The 19667-nt window shown below is 34.9% G+C and overlaps 1 protein-coding gene across 5 annotated transcripts in view; it reads right to left on the bottom strand.

Moving 5' to 3' along the window:
* Positions 1-613: 613 nt before the first annotated feature.
* Positions 614-19667, bottom strand: part of znf644.L (zinc finger protein 644 L homeolog) — a 32932-nt gene continuing 13878 nt past the window's right edge. For 3 of the 5 annotated variants that reach the window (XM_041590544.1, XM_018258585.2, XM_018258583.2), the window contains 4 exons: positions 7561-10484; positions 6320-6898; positions 4133-4229; positions 614-1809 (listed from right to left, as the gene is read on the bottom strand). In XM_041590544.1, coding sequence (XP_041446478.1) covers positions 1620-1809; positions 4133-4229; positions 6320-6898; positions 7561-10453 — 3759 coding nt within the window. In that variant the 5' untranslated portion in view covers positions 10454-10484 and the 3' untranslated portion in view covers positions 614-1619. Of the gene's footprint in view, positions 1810-4132; positions 4230-6319; positions 6899-7560; positions 10485-18411; positions 18496-19667 lie in introns of all 5 variants that reach the window. The other 2 variants (XM_041590543.1, XM_018258584.2) reach the window with 1 other exon arrangement.

Below are 19667 nucleotides of genomic sequence, written 5' to 3'. Positions count from 1 at the left end.
GGTTGAGTTGCTGGCCACTACTAGCAGGTATTTTGCCACATGAGTGCACAGTGATACAGGGCACAGGATATAGTACCTGAGGGCAGCTAACATTTCCAAAACTAGGCAGACTGTACGAGTCACACATTGCATTTTCACTTGACATTTACCAGGTTACATCAGCAGTTCTGCTGAATAGATGCTGTTAAAGCTGACTTTGCATTCTTATATACTTTACCTGGTGAAGAGATGTAATTAAAATCTCTAAAGTTTGTACTATAAAAAGGAATAATTAAACCTTACACTTTGCTGCATTTTACAACTGGTTATCACACCACAACTCTCTGCTACTAAAGTGGACTCATGCAGCACACCTAGCTTTGGAATCAATTCGGAGTCGGCAATATCATAGAAGATTCATGGAGAACATTTTTTCATATAAACCGCGACTCGATAACAATTCAGCAGTTCCCATACACAAAGAACTTTTTTTTTTAACGTATACAAATTGTATAATAAAAAGAGAAGTGTGTTATTAGTAATGTCTAATATCTTTCGACACATTATAGATCGCTTTCTTGGGATTTCTCTTTTGAGTTGATGTTACTGAAGTTAAACACATTTAAACTTCAAATTTCCATCCTCACAACACATTTATTTCAATATTTCTGTAAGTGGGCCCTTAGAATGAGCATAGTGTTACACAATGTTCATACACAATCACATCCAAAACAAGTTTTAAAATTTAATTGTAAACATTCTTGTATTTTGAAATATTAAACTTCTGCTAAAATGATCGCATGTGAAGCTAAACGTAACATAAAAACACCCTTTAAGTGTGGTGAGAAAGGTATATTTACAAAATGTGTGTTTAATAAAGTACTAAGGTGCCAAACTAACATAAAACATTGAAAGAGAATAGCAAATGATTTTTTTTTCTATAAACAAAAGCTTTGCTCAAAATCTACATTTAAAAAGGTCATTGGGTAAATACATCTTTGTTGACAAAGTAGGAGGTAGCATGGATGCACCAGTTAGTGAGAAATGCAACTGAAATAAAGGATTTCCTTACAACAAATAGGTTCCATTAATATATATATACACTTTCAGAAAGATCTGTTAAAACAATTCACCCTCCACTTTTTAGTACAAAAATTTGTGTAATAAAAAACACATACAACTACGCATAAGAGTACTGATTGCCCTATTTGAATGGAACAGTCTTATGAAATTTGCAGTACATGGTAATACGTAATGCCCTAAATTAAATACATTGAGTATCACTTATTAGAGAAAGTACTTTAAATAAATGTATACAAGGATCCATTTTTTTCCCCCTAAACTGGATGTCTGTTCATTGTTACAAGAACTGGAGAGAAAAAAAACCCACAATTTTAAATTGTTTCAACTACTACAGTGTGTTGTATTACACAAGGTGTGTAAATCAAACAAAAATGAACATCCATCTTAACCAAAGATAAACTGGACAGCTTATTGTAAATTAAAAGTTTGTGTTACGGCAAATCAGCCTTTACTGTATCCGTTGTGGTTTAACAAATTGATCTTTTTTTTTTTTTATTTAGAAAAAGTTATGATGTACAACAAAACAAGTCTTGTGTTTTTTTAACATGATCTCTGTTTTATGTTGTCGCTTCCATTAGAATAGGAAATGATGTTTCAGAGATTGAGGGAGGTTTCTTTAGCAGCGATTCCACTTCAACCATACCAGCTCCAGTCCGTGGAAGATTAGCATTAACTATATGGCGTTGCAAGTGCTTTATCCAGTCTTCTTGAACAGACAAAGGCCCACGAAATACAAGCCCACAAAACCTGCAAACGGGAAGAATCAGTAGTTAATATTAGTTTGGTAGAATTTAAATTGTATGCCCAACTACAAGGCTGTTGTTTTTGAATTGACACAAAACCTTCATGAAAAACAAAACAGTATGAGAAGGATTCACAAGCAAACTGGTGGGAATATATGTATCTACATATGGAAACAACTTCCATGGCTTTGCATGTGCTGCTGGCACAAAAAACTATGACTAAAAAATGGATTTAACATTTTTGCACAAACATTATTTATAATATATAAAATTTTAGTTTATGAACGGTTTCATATAAAAGGTGGTTTTTCACAGGTATGGGACCCGTTATCCAGAATGCTTGGGACCTGGTGTTTTCTGGATAACAGATCTTTCCATAATTTGGATCTTCATACCTTAAGTCTACTAGAAAATCATTTAAACATTAAATAAACCTAATAGGCTGGTTTTGTCTCCAATAAGGATTAATCCTATTTTAGTTTGGATTAAGTACAATCTATTGTTTTATTACTACAGAGAAAAGGGAATTTTTTAAAAAAAAAAATTTAGATTTGGATAAAATGGAGTCTACATGGTCTTTCTGTAATTTGGAGTAATCTGGATAACGGGTTTCAAGATAACAGATGTACTTTTTTTCCATGGTGAAAACTCATTTAAGGAATTTGTTGAAAAAGGATCTGTTAAGGTGATGAATTTTCATGGGGGTAGACCAATGTACACAAATGAAACATGTGCAATGCTTTTAAAAAATATTTGTAAATATAATAGCAATACAGCGCAGTATTTATTTTGCCCACTTTGTTCTCTGTTGATAACTTGAAACAATGTATCAGGACTCTTCTCCAGACACTCCAGCCTTTATTACATTACATTTTTGGCTAACTATATTAAAAACATTTTTTATTTTGCGCAGCCTATATAGTTACCCAGTTTTTATTTTTATACTGAACAGTTCCTTTGAAGTAATTCAAATATGATACACTGTTTTCTTGCAGTGGTAAAACTGGCATGTTTGCTTTAGAAACACTACTACTATAGCTATATAGTACAAGAATTGGATCTATTTTCTGGAAACCCGTTAACGAGAAAGCTCTAGTAGTGTGCCCTTGGCGTGTGTGAGCATGTGAGCAGAATGTCTCAAATTGGCCAAGAGGCGCATTTAAATGGCAGGTTTGCTATACATTTACATTTACGGGTGGTTTTATTCAATATATTTTAAGAGAGACCTGAAATGTTCAGGGATATAGTTTACCTTTATCAAAAGAATGATTGTAAATATTTTTCTTTATTTGACTACCCGCAGTGGGCCAAATCAGACTAACACAATAATTTCGAACTTTGTGCCACTTACAAACCGTTGAAAAAAGACTGCATCAACGTTCAGATGTGGCCCTGACCCGACTGCATTTTTAAACAGTCCTGAATGATATCTGCACAATTTTTTCTGCCCGATACCAGTCAGCAGATACTATACGTGGTCCAATAAATTGCTGACAATGTTCAGAGGGGCTTTATCATAAGCTTACATTGGCCTCTGTATAGCCAGCTTAATTTTTAATACAAAGTTTATGTGGTTCATTATTTTTAATAATTATAATTTGTTATATCCTTTTTAAATGAAATTATTTCCTACAGTGTCAGGGACTGTCATATATGAAATTTTCTGTTTTCTTTGCAAAACACCGGCCACTCTGTTTTCTTAAATCAGACTCCTACTGAAATGAATGAGAAAAGTTCTGCCTGAGGCAAATCCTGATAAGTGGCATTTACCTGGAAAGCAAAAGTAAAAATATTCTTTGGGGTAATGGCACACGGTAAAACTCCGATATTGTGGTTTCCTTCCAACCAACAGTTATGTGACTCACCGGTGGAAAAACATACGTCACTTCCAAAAGTAGCCTCACAAGGAAACGTTAGCCTACTTTGCAACGAGTATGTATAACCTCCAAGGTTCACATTACTGCCAGTGGGAAGGAAATTAGGGACATTTGGTTGCCTTTAGTAGCACAGATTTACTTTGATAAACTACAGCCTTAAGAGCCCTTCACAATACAAGACAGCAGTGTAAAGCCTTTGTCAAATAGACGGTATTAGCTTCATGTAACACACCACTGCCTTAAAACCAAAAATGAAAGGCTCTTCAGCTTCTTATATCACTTCTCATCCTAACTGAATCTGAAAAAGGTAATGTGTTAAAGTATGACAGTTCAACTACAGAAAAAAATGTGTTAATTACAATAGATATAGACATTCTTACCAAGCACACTAAAGAATATTTCACATGTAGGAAGAACAATACAAGTTGAATACTTGTTTCAGATAACTACCTGCATCTTAGGATGTAAACCTCATCAGCACCATGAGACATTGCTAATCCTTTCTTCTTACTTCCAGACCTTGATCTTGATTTCTTTTGCTTGAATTCTGTAGAGTCAAGGTTATTAGATTAAATACACTATAGAGTAGATTTGTAATTAAATATTATATTACATAATAATAATAGTTTATTATTTGAAAATAAAAAAAGTTTCCCTAATGTTGTCACTTGCAAGTATGAGTACCTATCTTGCATAATGTAAAGCTTGGAAAGATCTAAATGTTTGACCTATTCTAAAATCGTGGCTTTTCTAAAGACAGTGCTATCCACCTTCTCCTATATAATGCATTGATTATCTGATAGATGACACGTTTGTTATATTATTTTAAAATAATAATATATAATAATAAAATATCTTTGGCGCTCATGGGCTTTCTGTGGGAAGGAATGGACTGGATCAAGCATGTGGGTCTCCAGATGGACAGAGAAAAGTTATACCAGCACACAACAGCAAGAAATGCATATTATGCCACACAGTAATGTTTCGGTGGTGTGCACCTTTCTCAGACGTGTTGGTGTAACTTTCATTGCTATAATTGTGGGAGAAGAGGCGATCCCTCCAAACCATGCATTAGGCGCTACCTAGAAGAGAGACTGGTGAAACTTGGATTTTGTCTCCAGGTGAAAAACCATGTCCTAAAATATACATTATACTCAACAGCTAAATTATAAAGAGAGAACTACATATGTATGTAGCAGCAACAAACATTCAAAACTGCTAATTTTAACATAAAATGCAAACACTTGTTATAAGGTATATATACATATATATATATATATATATATATATATATATATATATATATATATATATATATATATATATATATATATATATATATATATATATATATATATATATATATATACACACACATATATATATATACACACACATATATATATATATATATACACACACACACATATATACACTCTTTTAAAAGCTTTCTGTTAGTCAGAACAGAATGAAAAGTCTAGTTGACACTGTGGCAATTAAAGTGTTTTACCCACAAGACTGTAAAAGGCTCAGTACTAAATTAGGCTGCTGATGAAGGCTGGGAGAAAAGGTGGTAAAACACAGCACCAAACAGCTGTTAAACAAAACATTGTATTCAGTGCCTTTTATATTCATTACTCTGGATGCGCAAGCAGTAATGAAAGTTAATGATCTGAAGTTTCTTGCAAAATTCTTTGTGCAAAGCAAATGATCAACAAACTAGTTCTACTTATCAAAGGGAGAAAAAAAATCGGCTCTGAAGTTAACAAAACAAGAAGTTGTTCCTTTGTATGGAATAGTCTCATGTGAGAAAAAAAATCTTCATATGCTGTGATCATCTTCTACATATATTACTGCTTCTACTTAAAATATTTTATATGTAACAGATTCTGTAATTACAAAACCAAAGAACTGAACTGTAGATGAAATAAAAATCATTTTTATGGATACATCTCTTCTACAGGGCTATGATACTTGGTGCATTTCAAGCAACACTACGTATAGTGGAAATCAACCACCACCTACCCACCAAGGTTTTCTTTACTATCACATGACACATGTGCAGTGGGTTGGTTGCTACAGTGGATTACATTTACATAACAGTATACCTTTTGTCAGACTGCAGGGTCCAAATCAGTACAAGTTGTGTCTGAAGGCCACAGTATGGCCTTTTGGTTTATTTACGGCCTTGGTATTCCCAATAGTAACATGACTGCCTTTGTTCTATGTTCAGACATGAACATAATAAACAAGACTTGCATTAACAATTTATTGTTTTTACCTTTGCTATGTTTGTTTTTTACATAAAACCTGTGTCACGGGCATTGAGATTTGATCATTATACAGAGGGCTTATCGTAGGTAATGTAATTAACTACCTTCTCCTCAACAGTGGCTCTGAAGAACCATGGGGAGTTGAAAATGTACACTACTTTTACATTGGTGTTTCTTCCAGTTTTGTGCAAGAAATAACAAAAGCTATAGATATTTGTTAATGAAAGAAATAGGTAAAGGGGTATCCTGCCCCTTTATGGGAAAATGATATTATAAAAAAAAAGAAAACTTTTTTTTTTTCTTTAGAGGGATAAAATGGCAAAACTTAATTTAAAAACACCTAAAAAATAAAAGAGGATTTTACCTGCATGCATAGCATAGTCCATGGATTTATGCGGATTACACATCAACGTACAGTCTTCATTTAGTGGATGAAGGCCTTTTTGAATGAACCTTTTTCTTGCAGTTTGACTGATCTTTTGAGTGGAATGTTCTACATTCTTTCCTTGACCCAATCGTTTCATTTTAAGCAGTTCAATTAGTGAAAAGGGTTGATCTTTGTCAGCATCAATGCTTGCTTTATTACATTCATCTGGTAGAGGCAATCCCTCTAATTCTGATGCTGCTCCAACCTTTATGCCATTATTGCGAGCTTCAGGAGGCAAAGCAGTGCTAGCTGAATTATTCCTGGAAGGTTTCCGAGCTATAAATGGTTTGTGAATTGGACGTCTGTTACTAAGTGCTTTCAATATTTGTTCGTATTTTTCTTCGTTTTGCAACATCTCATTAAGAACACAGATGGGTGACTTGTTTGCATCCCACTTAGTTTTGCCAATTCTTTTTAAATGCCCACGAACATGATTTGATAATCCAATTTTAGTATCGAACCATCCTCCACAGAGTGCACAGGTATGTTCTGATGGACTTTCTGATTTTTCTATTGCTAAAAAAAAGCATAAAAAAACAAAATGACAGTTGTTTTCAAATGTATTACAGTCTAGTCAAAAGAAAATTAGAAGGCCGAGTTTAATAAGTGGTGACTCAAATACATAAAAGCACACAGACATTAGGCTCAACTCAGGATCAGAAAACAAGAAAAATGTTTCATAAAAAAAAAAAAAAAAAAAGCTAGTGCATCAGCGAATACCCTATGCTCAGGCTTTCATCAGTCTAACACTGACAAGGACTCCAAGGTAGAGCGGGAGATTTATTAAAGTCCGATGCTACAAAAAGCCCAAATTCGAAAATCCACCATCTTATTAGATCTGCCGAGGTGTTGTGTAAGTCAATGGCAGAGGTCACTATCCTATTTAGACGTTTCAGTGGTCTGCGCTGGAATTAGCTTGAAAATCTGACATTTTGGGCAAAAATCCGAAAAAATATCTAGTGATTCTGGAAAAAAAACGCTGAAACGTACGATTCTGGTTTCCACTTGATTTAATCAAGTTTTTACCCGAACCGATTAAATCAAACTTTTTTAATAATAAATAAGGTAAAATCGGGTATGGGAGTTTGGTCGTGGTTTTTTTATTTAAATTATGAGTTCGGATTTTAGTAAATAACCCTCCCCATCTATCCGTACACTCAGGTAAAGGTCATGCTTACCTTTTCGTACTCGTTTTGTTGGTGTTCCAGTTCTCTTAAAGTGCTGCATTTTATCGTTAGTTGCAATCTGTTCTGGTGACACCACATGTCTAGCTTCGTATGTCAATCCTGCTCTGTGAAGATGCCCACGAACGTGATTGGACAGTCCAACCCCAGTTTCAAAGGTTGCAGGGCAATAAGGGCATGATTTCTTTTCAAGAGACAAATCACTCCAATGGAATATAGAGCCATGCTCTTGCAGCAAAGATTCATCATCTTCAAGATGGTTAGCACCAGGCATGTCTTGTATAAATAACTCCCCCTCACCATCTTCATAATACTCAAAGTAAAAACCATCATTGTTATTATAGTGTAGGGTGGATTCATCACCATGCTCATCATCCACTTTTTCCTTGAATACATGATAAACAGACTGCTTTCCTGTATTGTAGGATTCATCAGGAGGTTCTGCATATTCATATATTTCATCATTTTCCCATGCATCATATTCATCCTTTTGTTCAGAGGGGTCAAGTTTCTTCAGCATAACAAATGTCATTTTTTCAAGGAAATCTGGATAGCAGTCTAAATTTTCTTCAGTGGCTGAATGTTCATTTTCTGAATTAAGCACCTTTTCTACATCTACCTGACGGTGATCTTTGAAAGCAACAAATTTCCTAGGCTGTAAACTTTGAGGATCCATAACTGAGCAATCATTCTGAAGATTACCGGATGCTGAATGTAACTCTAAAGCACTAGATGAAGCTTCCTTTTTTAAATTAACTGGATACAAATCATTAGACTTCTTTAACATTTTGAAATTCTGACCATATCTGTAGCCATGATTTGCTCTGGCATATTTCTGTTTTGTAATGTGTTGATTATACCTATGTTTTTGGTCGTTGCTTGTAAAGAGAAGGGCTTTATTTGGGGAAATGGATGGACTACAAACTACAGACTGAGCAGCACTTTTCCTTGCTTTTTGAATCTTGTGCTTTCGATGCAACTTTGTAAAACTGTTTGTTTGGGATATAGAACCATAATGGTTTTTCATATCCTGTTTTAAGACAGAATTCTTTGGAAATGAAGTGGAAGGTTTTATAAAGGGTTTTGTTTCCTTACCAATGCTTACAAGTTCTGAATCTGTGAAATTCTGTAAAAGGGAACCATTAAAGTGGTCAGGGGAAGATGACTGATGCACATATTCAATATGTTTTCTTAAAATGTTTCTAGTAGAAGCAGTAAAAGGGCACAGCTTGCAGATATGAGTTGCAGATTTTTTGGAAGAAAGAAAAAGTGAATTTTTTAATGAGGCTTTTTTTATACCTTTCCTCTGAGGTTTATCTGAAATGAGGCTTGCACATTTGACCACTGCTCCGTGTGCAGCACTTCTGTGGCACTCCAGTTCATTTTCAGTAACTGCCATAAAGTTGCATTCTTCACAGCAATAGTACCTTTTATCTTTTTCATGGGTTTTGGCATGCTGCACAAATGTCTTTGGACAGTTTGTTCCAAATATACACTGAGGGCACTGCAGACGTGCATTGCGACCTTCATCCTGAAGTTCTTTTAATTCTCGTATCTCTTCCATTAGTTTCTGCCTTCGTTCCTGGTGGATTATCATATGTTTAAGAAGTGAATTACGGTCTCTAAATGTTCTCCCACATTCTCTACAAGCATATGGCCTTGGAACATTAAGATGCCGAAAGTGATTATTCCCATCCAAATGATACATCATGTGTCTATGAAGATGTTTCTTCTCCCTAAAATTTACATTGCATTTTGTGCAAGGATAAAATGATGGCTCTTGATCATTAGTGCAAGTTGGAGGTGACAATGAATCGCAATCGTTATTTGGAAAAAATGATCCAACATCATCAGGTGATGCGTCATCAGAAAAGTCACAAACAGGGCTATACATATAATGCGCGATAGCATCCATCTCTTCTTTTGGAAGATGATCTTCCGTGTCATCAAGATTGGATTCGGATTTGACCTTCGTCAATTCAAAATTGTGAGGAGCCAAGAGATGCTCTTCATCACTCTGTTCCATCATCTCTAGACTAAATAACTTTGATTTCTTTGAAATATAATCATCATTATAAGCATCTTCTGAATAGCAACGAGTTATCTTACTACCATCCATTTTCCGCTTCCTCTTTTTCTCTACCTTAACAACACAGTTTTTTTCAGATTCTTCAGCTCCATTTTCTTTATTTACAAGTTCTTTTTGACCATTCAAATTGGTCTCATTTCCCGTTACATAATCATCTATTCCACAGCTATGTGGATTATATACCTCTTTGACTGGCATATTTTTCCTATCATCACACACATCTACAGGCTCTATTAAAGTGCTATCCAATGTGAAAATATTCCCATTAGGTGTGTCAGAACAAATAGAAGAGGTAGGAAGTTTTACAATGGAATGGGTTTCTTTCTTTGCATGTGCTATATCAGGTATCAAAAATACAACTTGTTGACTGGACATCTGTGCAGTTTTTAATGTTGGCTGTTGGAGATCATATACCACCTTCAAAGATGAACACAAATCTTTTTGCTGAACCACAGATTGTTCTGAGGTTTTTGAAATGTTATCTGTACTTATGATGGAAGTAATGGGTGGGGAGCGAGAAACTGGTCCATTTATAGTAGCTTCTTTTATCAAGGAAAGGTGTTCACTAGTGCTAGTAGAATTACCAACATTTATAAATAGAGAAGGCTGGACTTTGCTTAAGGCGTTTTCAGACCCGTCCCTCTGTAATTCTTCTGGCATAGTCAATGAACTATTTTTCTGAAAAATTATTTGTCCCGACTGTATACGTTTAAATACTAAATCATTTTCCTCAATGGAGTTGAAATTGGTGTCCTCTTTAACATCAGAACTTTCAGTATTAATGTGGGATTCCTCCATCTTGTTAATCTTCCCATTAACGAAATGTGTTCTAAAAAGAAAGATATAAAAAAAAATAAGCTAAGAGTGTGCAAAGTAATATTAAACAATACACAATGAAAAAAAAACCCACACAACTGCTATATTCCATAAACCTAAATCCACTAAAGATTTAAAATTTGCCACAAAAGAAATTTTAATACATATGGCACATCACTGCATACATAAAAATAATGTACTGCCTGTGAACATTTTTAGGCTGATGGCACACAGAACGTTGGCTCCTCTGCTTTCAGCCTGCATTTGTTTTACAGGCTGAGATAAGCTGATCTGCTCCCATCCCCAGCTCTGCTGATTTACACATGTTTTTATTACATTAAGGGCCAGGGCACAGAGAGTATTGGCTTTGCTGCTCTCAGCCTGCTCTTTTCTCAAACTGAGATAAGTGGATCTGTTCCCAGCTACATTGATCTACACTAAAATGTAATGTACTTTTTAGTGTACATTGATCTGAACTAAAAAGTGCGGGTATACAGTAGAGAGATTGGCCTGAAAATGCAAAAGCAGACAATTTCTGGACAACCTTCTATTCGCATACCTGTACTCAAGCAGAAGCTGTACTTTTAAGTGCAGATCACAGAGCTGGGGAAGGGAACGGATCAGCTTCACTGATGCAGATTGAGCAATGGAGCAAACGATTTGTGTACCCTTGTCCTTAACATAACTGAATATCATCAACAACAACAAAATACACAGACATGTTTTTCTACTGCACAAAGAGAAACCTGGGTCACTTAGAATGACCTGTCTGATGCTAATGCCATACCTCGTTGGTTGTCAAGTTTCCCAGGCATTAACAATACATGGCTGCAAGACTAAAAACCACTGTTCAGTCAACTTTGTTGAGTGTTCAGCACTGGCCACAGATATACAGTATGACAGACAGAGGCCTCACTAAGCAAAGGCAAAAAAGTGTACATTCACCTACCACTGTCAGGTACAACATTCACCCATTATGTAATGGGAGGTTTTTGATGTTGCTGATCCTTTAATAAAGGCACAAACACCATACAGGCAACAAGGTTGCTGCATATGCAAATTGTATGGCACACTAATGTGCATAATTGTGTGCTCATAAGTGAACATATATTCAAGTTTTACCCCTTCATAAATAAGCCCACAGAATGTCCATGTTGATTTAAGCGTTGCTCAGAAAACAGCACTTGGCGCATTCTCTTAGTAATAGGGTAAAAAAAACCTTTCTGTTACTTGTCTCTAAAGAATTCTAATGGTTTACTCACAATAGGGTTAAAAAGTTAGTGAATAGAACTAACCTAAAATGGAAATGCAGTTACTAAAATGTATATTAGATGCTATGCAATGAACTCAGGAAAAAAATGGAGGGTTGTTAAAGCCACATTGACTGTAACATTGTTTACCTGTTGTATTTAAAGCCTTCAAATTAATAATGTAAGTTGTCCCCACTTAATTCTGCCCTCCGTATATTTCAACTGATTAGCCTTAAATATTGGACACTACAAAGCAGCAGGGGCGTAACTATAGCGAATCAGACCCAGGGGGGCCCAGGACGTAAAGGGGCCTGTGATGCGCTAATTCATATACAATTTTAATTAATATTGGTAAATCCTCTAGACATTTTGGGGCCCTGAAAAATAATTTGCTGTGTGGCCCAGTAAAATCTATGTATGCCACTACACATCAGCCTTCAATAATAAAAGTTCTAAACACAAACTCACTATTTTCATAAATGCAGGCTAATAGTTTAGCCATGAGGCTCGACATGTCAGTTTCCCAGGTGCCCTCAGCCATGTGACTTGCCACTCTTTACTGCTGCACCGCAAGTTGAAGCGATATCACCCCTCCCTTTCTCCCTCAGCAGAATAATGGAAAGGTTAACAGATAACGCCTTTCTAACACCTGCATTGCTAAATATGTTCCCATGGCCCATCTAGTAGTAGATTTGAGAACAGCGCTCCATAGTAAAAATCCGGTCTATCTAACCCAGTTTGAGACACCTTCAGTTACATTGAGTAGAAGAAACAACAGCCTATCTGAAAGTTGTTCCATTGTGAAGTGCTGGGTCCTTTGTAAAGCACATGACCAGGCAACACGACCTGAGAAGACTGCCTACACACAAATATTAAAAGTAAAAAAAAAAAATATATATATATATATATATATATATATACACACACACACACATTTATTGGTTCAAGAATACCTTTTGAAATGATAGTGTAATTTAGTGATAAAACTATGGTATGGGACCTGTTTTCCAGAATGCTGGGGGTTTCCGGAAAACTGATCTTTCTGTAATTTAGATCGACAAACTAAAAAATCATGTAAACATTAAATAAACAAAACAGGCTGGTTTTGCTTCCAATAAAGATTAATTTTATCTTAGTTTGGATCAAGTACAAGGTACTGTTTTATTATTAAAGACAAAAAGGAAATCATTTTAAAAAACTTGGATTATTTGGATAAAATTGAGTCTACATGGCCTTTCTATAATTCACAGCTTTCTGGATAACAGGTTTCCAGATAACAGATTTATATACTCTGGGTACTGTATATTGTGAGTTGGTCCCTAAGCTCAGTAACTGACAGTAGCACAGAGCATAGGCAGTGAATCAGCAGAAAAGAAAATGAGGAGCTACTAGGGCATCTTTGGAGGCATAGATCTTTACTGCTGAAGGGCTGTGGTTGCTTGGGTTGCTACGGAAGCCCAAAAAATAATGTTACAATATTAACATTTCTAGCCTACTTCTTCTAGTAATATTTCTGCTTAATATAAGAAAACATAATTCTAAGCAACTTGTCAATACACACACATTTCAAACTTTCTATGGGTTTTAAGTTATTTGTATATGTATTGCTATTGAAAGCCGAGTTTGTCTCTTTATATTCCCTGCCCAGATGGCTCGGACTGTTGATACAATGTAAGACAAGGCACCTGATTCACAGACCTGTCTTTGCTGGGGAAATTAGACTTTTGCAACATTGTTTAAATAGTAACATGACTTAAGCAAATGTTACTTTCAATAGCCATTGTTTTTACAAATTTGTAATAAATGGAAAGGTGCTTAGGATTATGTTTTCTTTTACTAGGCAAATTTTTATATTGTGTTTGCCTTGCCCTTTAATAAAGTATACCTAAAAATAATAAGCACTTTGTTCTGTTATTTCAGGTCACTGAGAGAGCAGTAACCTCTGCCCACCCACCCACTTCACACACTATTTACTTTACTCCAGTACACATTAAAATATTCTCTTTGAAGTGTGAAGCAAACATTATTTGTAAATATAGATTTAGGGAGTTACAGGCCCTTTAAGTTCGTTAGTCCCAGTTATTCATCTCAGCTAGACTTTTGGGCCAAGCATATATAGAATGGAGACATTTAGAAGATGTGTAGTATATATTACAGGTAGTATCATCATCATTTATTTATATAGTGCTGATAAGTTACGCTGTCATTACTTTTATGGTTAAAAGTATATGTTATAAAGTTTTTCTAGTAGATACTCTTTTAAAAGTTATTCCATTGATTTCAAATAGTGCAGTTAGCATAAATCAGCCTTTGGTGTCGTTACTTTGCAGTTCACATATCTTATGACTTGGACAACTGAAGCTTTATATTTTCATTCATGTATGACATATGGGGGCAGATTTATTAAGGTTCAAAGTGGGTTTTTTGCCACGAAAATTCAAGTTTTCTTTTTCGGTCAAAACTTACATTTCATAGTTTAAAAAAAACACTGAATCGATAAGGTTTTTTTTTTTAATGGGTTTTCCCGAAAGCTCGAATGATTAGAGTTTCCGGGTTGTGGGATTCGAACTCGCCGAATCAGGTTATTCACATTTGAGTTTTTTCTTAAATGGGAAATATTGCGAAAATTTAATATAAGCTTCATCATACTGAAATAAAAAACTTTCTAAATACAATCAATTAAAAATTCTGTAGTGTTTCTGAAATAATCAAGTTCATTTTCACTATTCCTCTCTCAGCATCTGTTTATTTTCATTCTGTCTTCTTGCAGGAGTTGGATGTCAGATAATCATTCACAGTTAGATCCAAAATACCTTTTTGGTGTATTAGATCTATTAGAGTTTACTCTATTAAAATCACCAGACATCATGTCTCTCTACATGCAAGATTTGTGCAAAAGGCAGTTATTTGGTTAGATTTTTTTTTGTACTGGAATCAGTTATTTGAGTGAGCTCTAATTCATCTGCTAAGAAAGGAAGCCCCCCCTCCCCCTATAAGATATATTGGCACTAACTGTCAATGAGACACCCAACTACTGCATGAAGAGAGAATGAAGAGAAATAGATGCTGAGAGAGGAATAGTGAAGATAAACTTGATTATTTCAGAAACAATGAAGAATATTTAATTGATTGTTTCTTATTTCAGTATGCTGAAGCTTATATTACATTTTTCATTTTTGCGATAGTTCCACTTTAAGTAAGATATAATTCGAGTTTTGAGGTAAAAAAAAACAAACAAAAAAAAAACGATAAAACTCAACCTTTGATAAATAACCCCCACAATGTGATGTGCTGATTTTTTTTCGTTTCACAATGAAAATTAGGGTTCCGAATCTGCAAAGCACTACTCCAATAGACGATTCAGCAGAATCCAAAACATTCTGGAAACATCATTAGAAAACACAAATTTATATTTAGCTTTAGATACTTCCAGAAGATTATAGAATCTAGTAGTCGGCTGTGTCAGAAACTGGGCAAATTCATTAAGTGCAAATGTTGTTAAAGTTTTAGTAAATATAAAAGGAACAACTGTATTCTTGTGCTTTCCCTTTACAAACGGATGATTACAACTACCTAAGATGAATTATTCCATTTACATTCAAGAATAAAAAAAAAATATTATATATATATATATATATATATATATATATATATATATATATATATATATATATATATATATATATATATATATATATATATATATATATATATATAAAAAAAAATCTGGCAGTGAAGTTGTCATTTTTTTTCAAGTCTTACTTTAAAATGGCATTTTACACACACAAATACATAAACACATTTTCCTTTCACCATTCCCCTGAATATTTAACAAAACTTAACATTCTACTTGAGGCATGTTTCTGCAGTGAAAGATGATCAGTCAGTTTTAGCACCCCAAAATGGTGCTAAAGTTGTACTCAGCAGGACACTGCATTGCTTGTTAAATCTAAAAAATATGGCATATACAGAAGGTAGCACAACATAAACAATAATATCAACATCTTTCAAGCAAAGTTCAGTATGGGTTATCTAGTTGCAAAAAATAAATGTAGCCTTGTGGGAACTTCAGTATAGTGAAATGTGTGGTTTGTGTCACAACTTATTATAAACCAGAGGTAGACAAAATGTATGCTCATTCCAATTCAGATTCTATATTAGCGTTTCTCAACAGGAAGCAATGCTGCTAACGAAGTGGTAAATTCAGTGTTAATGAGTGGCTTCACTGTTACCACCTCAGAGGTAAAACCTTACATGCGCCATCCATCTGTTCTAGTGTTAGGGGTTTAGTGAAAGAACAGACGCTTCTCCGATTTAAAACAAGTTCACGGACGGCCTTGAACAGCAGGGTGGAAGAATATAGGCAAGCATGAAACTACGCATCCATAATCTGTTTTAATAATTAAACCACTATTGTCTGCTGACCCGGACGTATACCTATTTTAGAGCAATACATGCAAGTTTGACTTAAATACAAGATGTAATCAAACCTGCACTTGCAAACATTACAAGCTTATTTGGGCGTTTGGGTTTTGCTTGATATATATATATAAAAAAAAAAAAAAAACACAAAACTGGTGCTATATGCATAACCTATTGCACCAAATTCCCTTTACTTAAATATTTGGCTTAGCTACATCCCTAAATTCACCTGAACTAAATCAAAACCTTCTATTTGAAGTGCTGCAAAAGGGAATTTATAAGGTTAAAGAGATCAATAAACAATTAAGAGTGTGGTCTGGTTTTCAGTTACATATTTCGATATTTGCTAACACACAAAAATGATGGATACTATGAAGCCTTACTTGATTTGTATACAGAAAAAAATACAAAGATCTGCTTATAAAGGTTTTATGTGGCTGCTTAAATGACTAGTGTTCTTCACTTCTTTGTTTTCTTTGTTTGACTGATATACCCACTAAACAAGCAAAAGCCATGTTTATGAATAATTTGATCTTTTTGTGACAACCAGAATAAAGTCACTGGGAAATTCACGGGGTAAGTATCGTCTTTGTGTTGTTTGTCTGCTTATGACAATTATATAAATATACTTGCTAATTTATCATTTAGAAAGGAACAAAGGTCAGACCTTTCTTCAGAGTGGCAGATTATTTAAATGCTTCAAGCTATTCTTACCATCTCATAAAGTTTAAACATCAGTATTTTTGCAAACTATCAGCACTTGCTATAACACCCTTGCTACACTGCATCTTGAGGTTACTACTGAAGAAAAGAGGTGATAATTGCATATTACCATAATTATTCTGCAAATTTTCTAAGAAAACAGGCTGGGTCACTTAAATACAAGTTAAATTTAACTAAAAGCTCTCCAGTGCCCAAGCCCAAACGAGGATGACTGCAAGATATAGATTTCTATATATAAACACCAGCAAAGCACTTACACAGTTTATCCACAGGGCAGTGTAGCTTTCTCAGAAAAAGAGAACTGGCTTGGGGAAAACAATTAATTTCAATGGGGGTTCCTTGCGGTTTGTCAACTCTCCCCAGCAAAATATGCTTTTCTTGTCCCTTAATCTTAAATGCATCTAGCAAAGCCTGTCTGGACTACCTAGTCATCCGTGTGGCTCTAGATTTATTTAGGTTGCCAAGTGAACACCAGGCTTTGGACATAAATGTAAATCAGAGTGCTCAGACTGCAAAAGAAAGTACAGGTTTGGGATCAGTTAACCAGAAACCCATTAAGCACTGAATTACAGAAAGGCCATCTCCCATAGTCTCCATTATATCCAAATAATCCAAATTCATAAAAATTGTTTTCTTTTTCTGTGTAATAATTAGGGATGCAACGAATCCAGGATACGTTCGGGATTCAGCCTTTTTCAGCAGGATTCGGATATGGGCGAATCCTTTTGCTGGTGAACCGAATCAAATCCAAATTTGCATACGCAAATTAGGGGCGGGGAGGGGAATTGCGTGACTTTTTACAAAGGATTAAAAATGTTTTCCCTTCCCACCATTAATTTGCATATGCAAATTCAGATTCGGTTCGTTATTTGGGCGAATCTTTCGCAAAGGATTCGGGAGTTCAGCCGTTAGTGGATTCTGCACATCCATAGTAATAATAACAGTACTTGATCCAAACGAAGATGCAATTAATCCTTATTGGAAGCAAAACCAGCCAATTGGGTATATTTAATGTTTACATGATTTTCTAGTAGACTTAAGATATGAAGATCCAAATTACGGAAAGATCCCTTATCTGGAAAACCTCAGGTCCCAAGCATTCTGGATAACAGGTGCCATACTTGTAGTTGTAATTGATGAATACTATGACACGTATTATTATTATATTAGTGTTTGGAAGAATGATAAATCCGTATTATGTTTCTAAGCTTTTCCTACCTAGATGTGCTCATTGTACAGATGGATAGTTAAATAAAATGTGTTAAATAAATAAGATAGTTAAGTAAAATGTGATTAAAGTGCAATGCCTAATTTCAGTTATCAGGTGGAGATGTTAAAACCCAAGTAACAGTGGATAATATTAGGGGTTGTCTAAACAGGGCCCTACCAAGTATTTTATGTTTAAAAGAAAAAATACCTCCACATTTTTATAAGCTTTTTGACAGTTTTTTTTTATATATAATTATATTCATATATATATTTTAGCGCAGATATAGATGGCTCCACAGTTTGAGAGGTAATCATGATGGTCTGTTTTTGACTCACTTTTGGATGGCAATGCACTACCCCCTCACTTTGTTCCATGCTGAAGGGATAGATTCTAAAGTCCCTCTGCTTTTCAGAGAATCTCTGCAAAACAACCATTTTTTTAAGAACTAAAAATTTCTTGTAGATTTTAAACATAGTACTAGAAATTACAGAAGACCCCTTATCCAGTTAACCCCAGGTCTCAAGAATTCTGGATAATAAATTCCATACCCTCCCAATAACCATCAGGAATAATGGTTCCTTGACTTTTCCAGAGATACACTTTCACAATACCAGCAAACACTATAGAATTTCCAAAAAGTAATATATATGTGTATGATGTATTGACAACAATCCTCTTTAATGCATGGATATCTATAGTTTATGGAAATTATATCACTTGAATATAAAGAAAGGCAAGCAATAGTTTTTATTTTCAAAGAAAAAAAAAAAGAAGGAACAAGAAGACAAAACTAAACCGTTGGTTTAGGACATTCTATACAATAGTAAAGGTTAGCTTAAAAGTGAACTACCCCTGTAAATGAAGGAATAATACTTCAATGATGTTGCCCTTTTCATATGTTGTGATATATAATACAATTGCATAAAAGTAGTAGTAGGGTTAGGGAAAAAAAACAATTGTTTATTAGAATTACATGTCAAAACCCAACATGTTTCGACCTTCATAGAGGGGTCTTTCATCAGGTGCACTGAGATGATATTTGGGGATCTTACAGGTGACCCCAGCAGTGAGCACCTCCATAGATATTAATGTTATATGGTAATGCACATCCAAATACCTTGCATACAATGAGATTGTCACCTTTTCTTCATGGGCGCACCAATGACATACAGGAGCCGGCCATATTTGTGGATCAGGCTATAACACAGAAACCTGTGACCAGCCAAATCCTGCATCAATCGGGACATGCCTGCCTGGTTTTCCAACATTTGAAAACCGGGCAGGCAGTTGTGAAACGGGCAGCTGGTTCAAAAGCAAACAGGTGGCAACCCTACCCTTAGGGGACCCTCCTAAGCAGTGCCATGGGGATTGATATGAAAGGCAGTTACAATGAGATTAGGTAAAATGTCTCTAAAAAATTCTCTAGATACACACAAAAGCGAAGTGTGCAAGGGTTAATTTGGGGTGAATACTTATTCTTTGAATTAAGGCTGAATTTCTTATGCAGCAACATATTTTATGATCAAACTCTGGCTTGAATAGAAAGAATAAACCGTTGTTATTGATGTAGGTTTAGAATAGCACAAATGGA

This window comes from Xenopus laevis, chromosome 4L (genome assembly GCF_017654675.1).
Source record: "Xenopus laevis strain J_2021 chromosome 4L, Xenopus_laevis_v10.1, whole genome shotgun sequence".
NCBI lineage: Eukaryota > Metazoa > Chordata > Amphibia > Anura > Pipidae > Xenopus > Xenopus laevis.
This window is presented reverse-complemented; position numbering and strand designations above follow the sequence as displayed.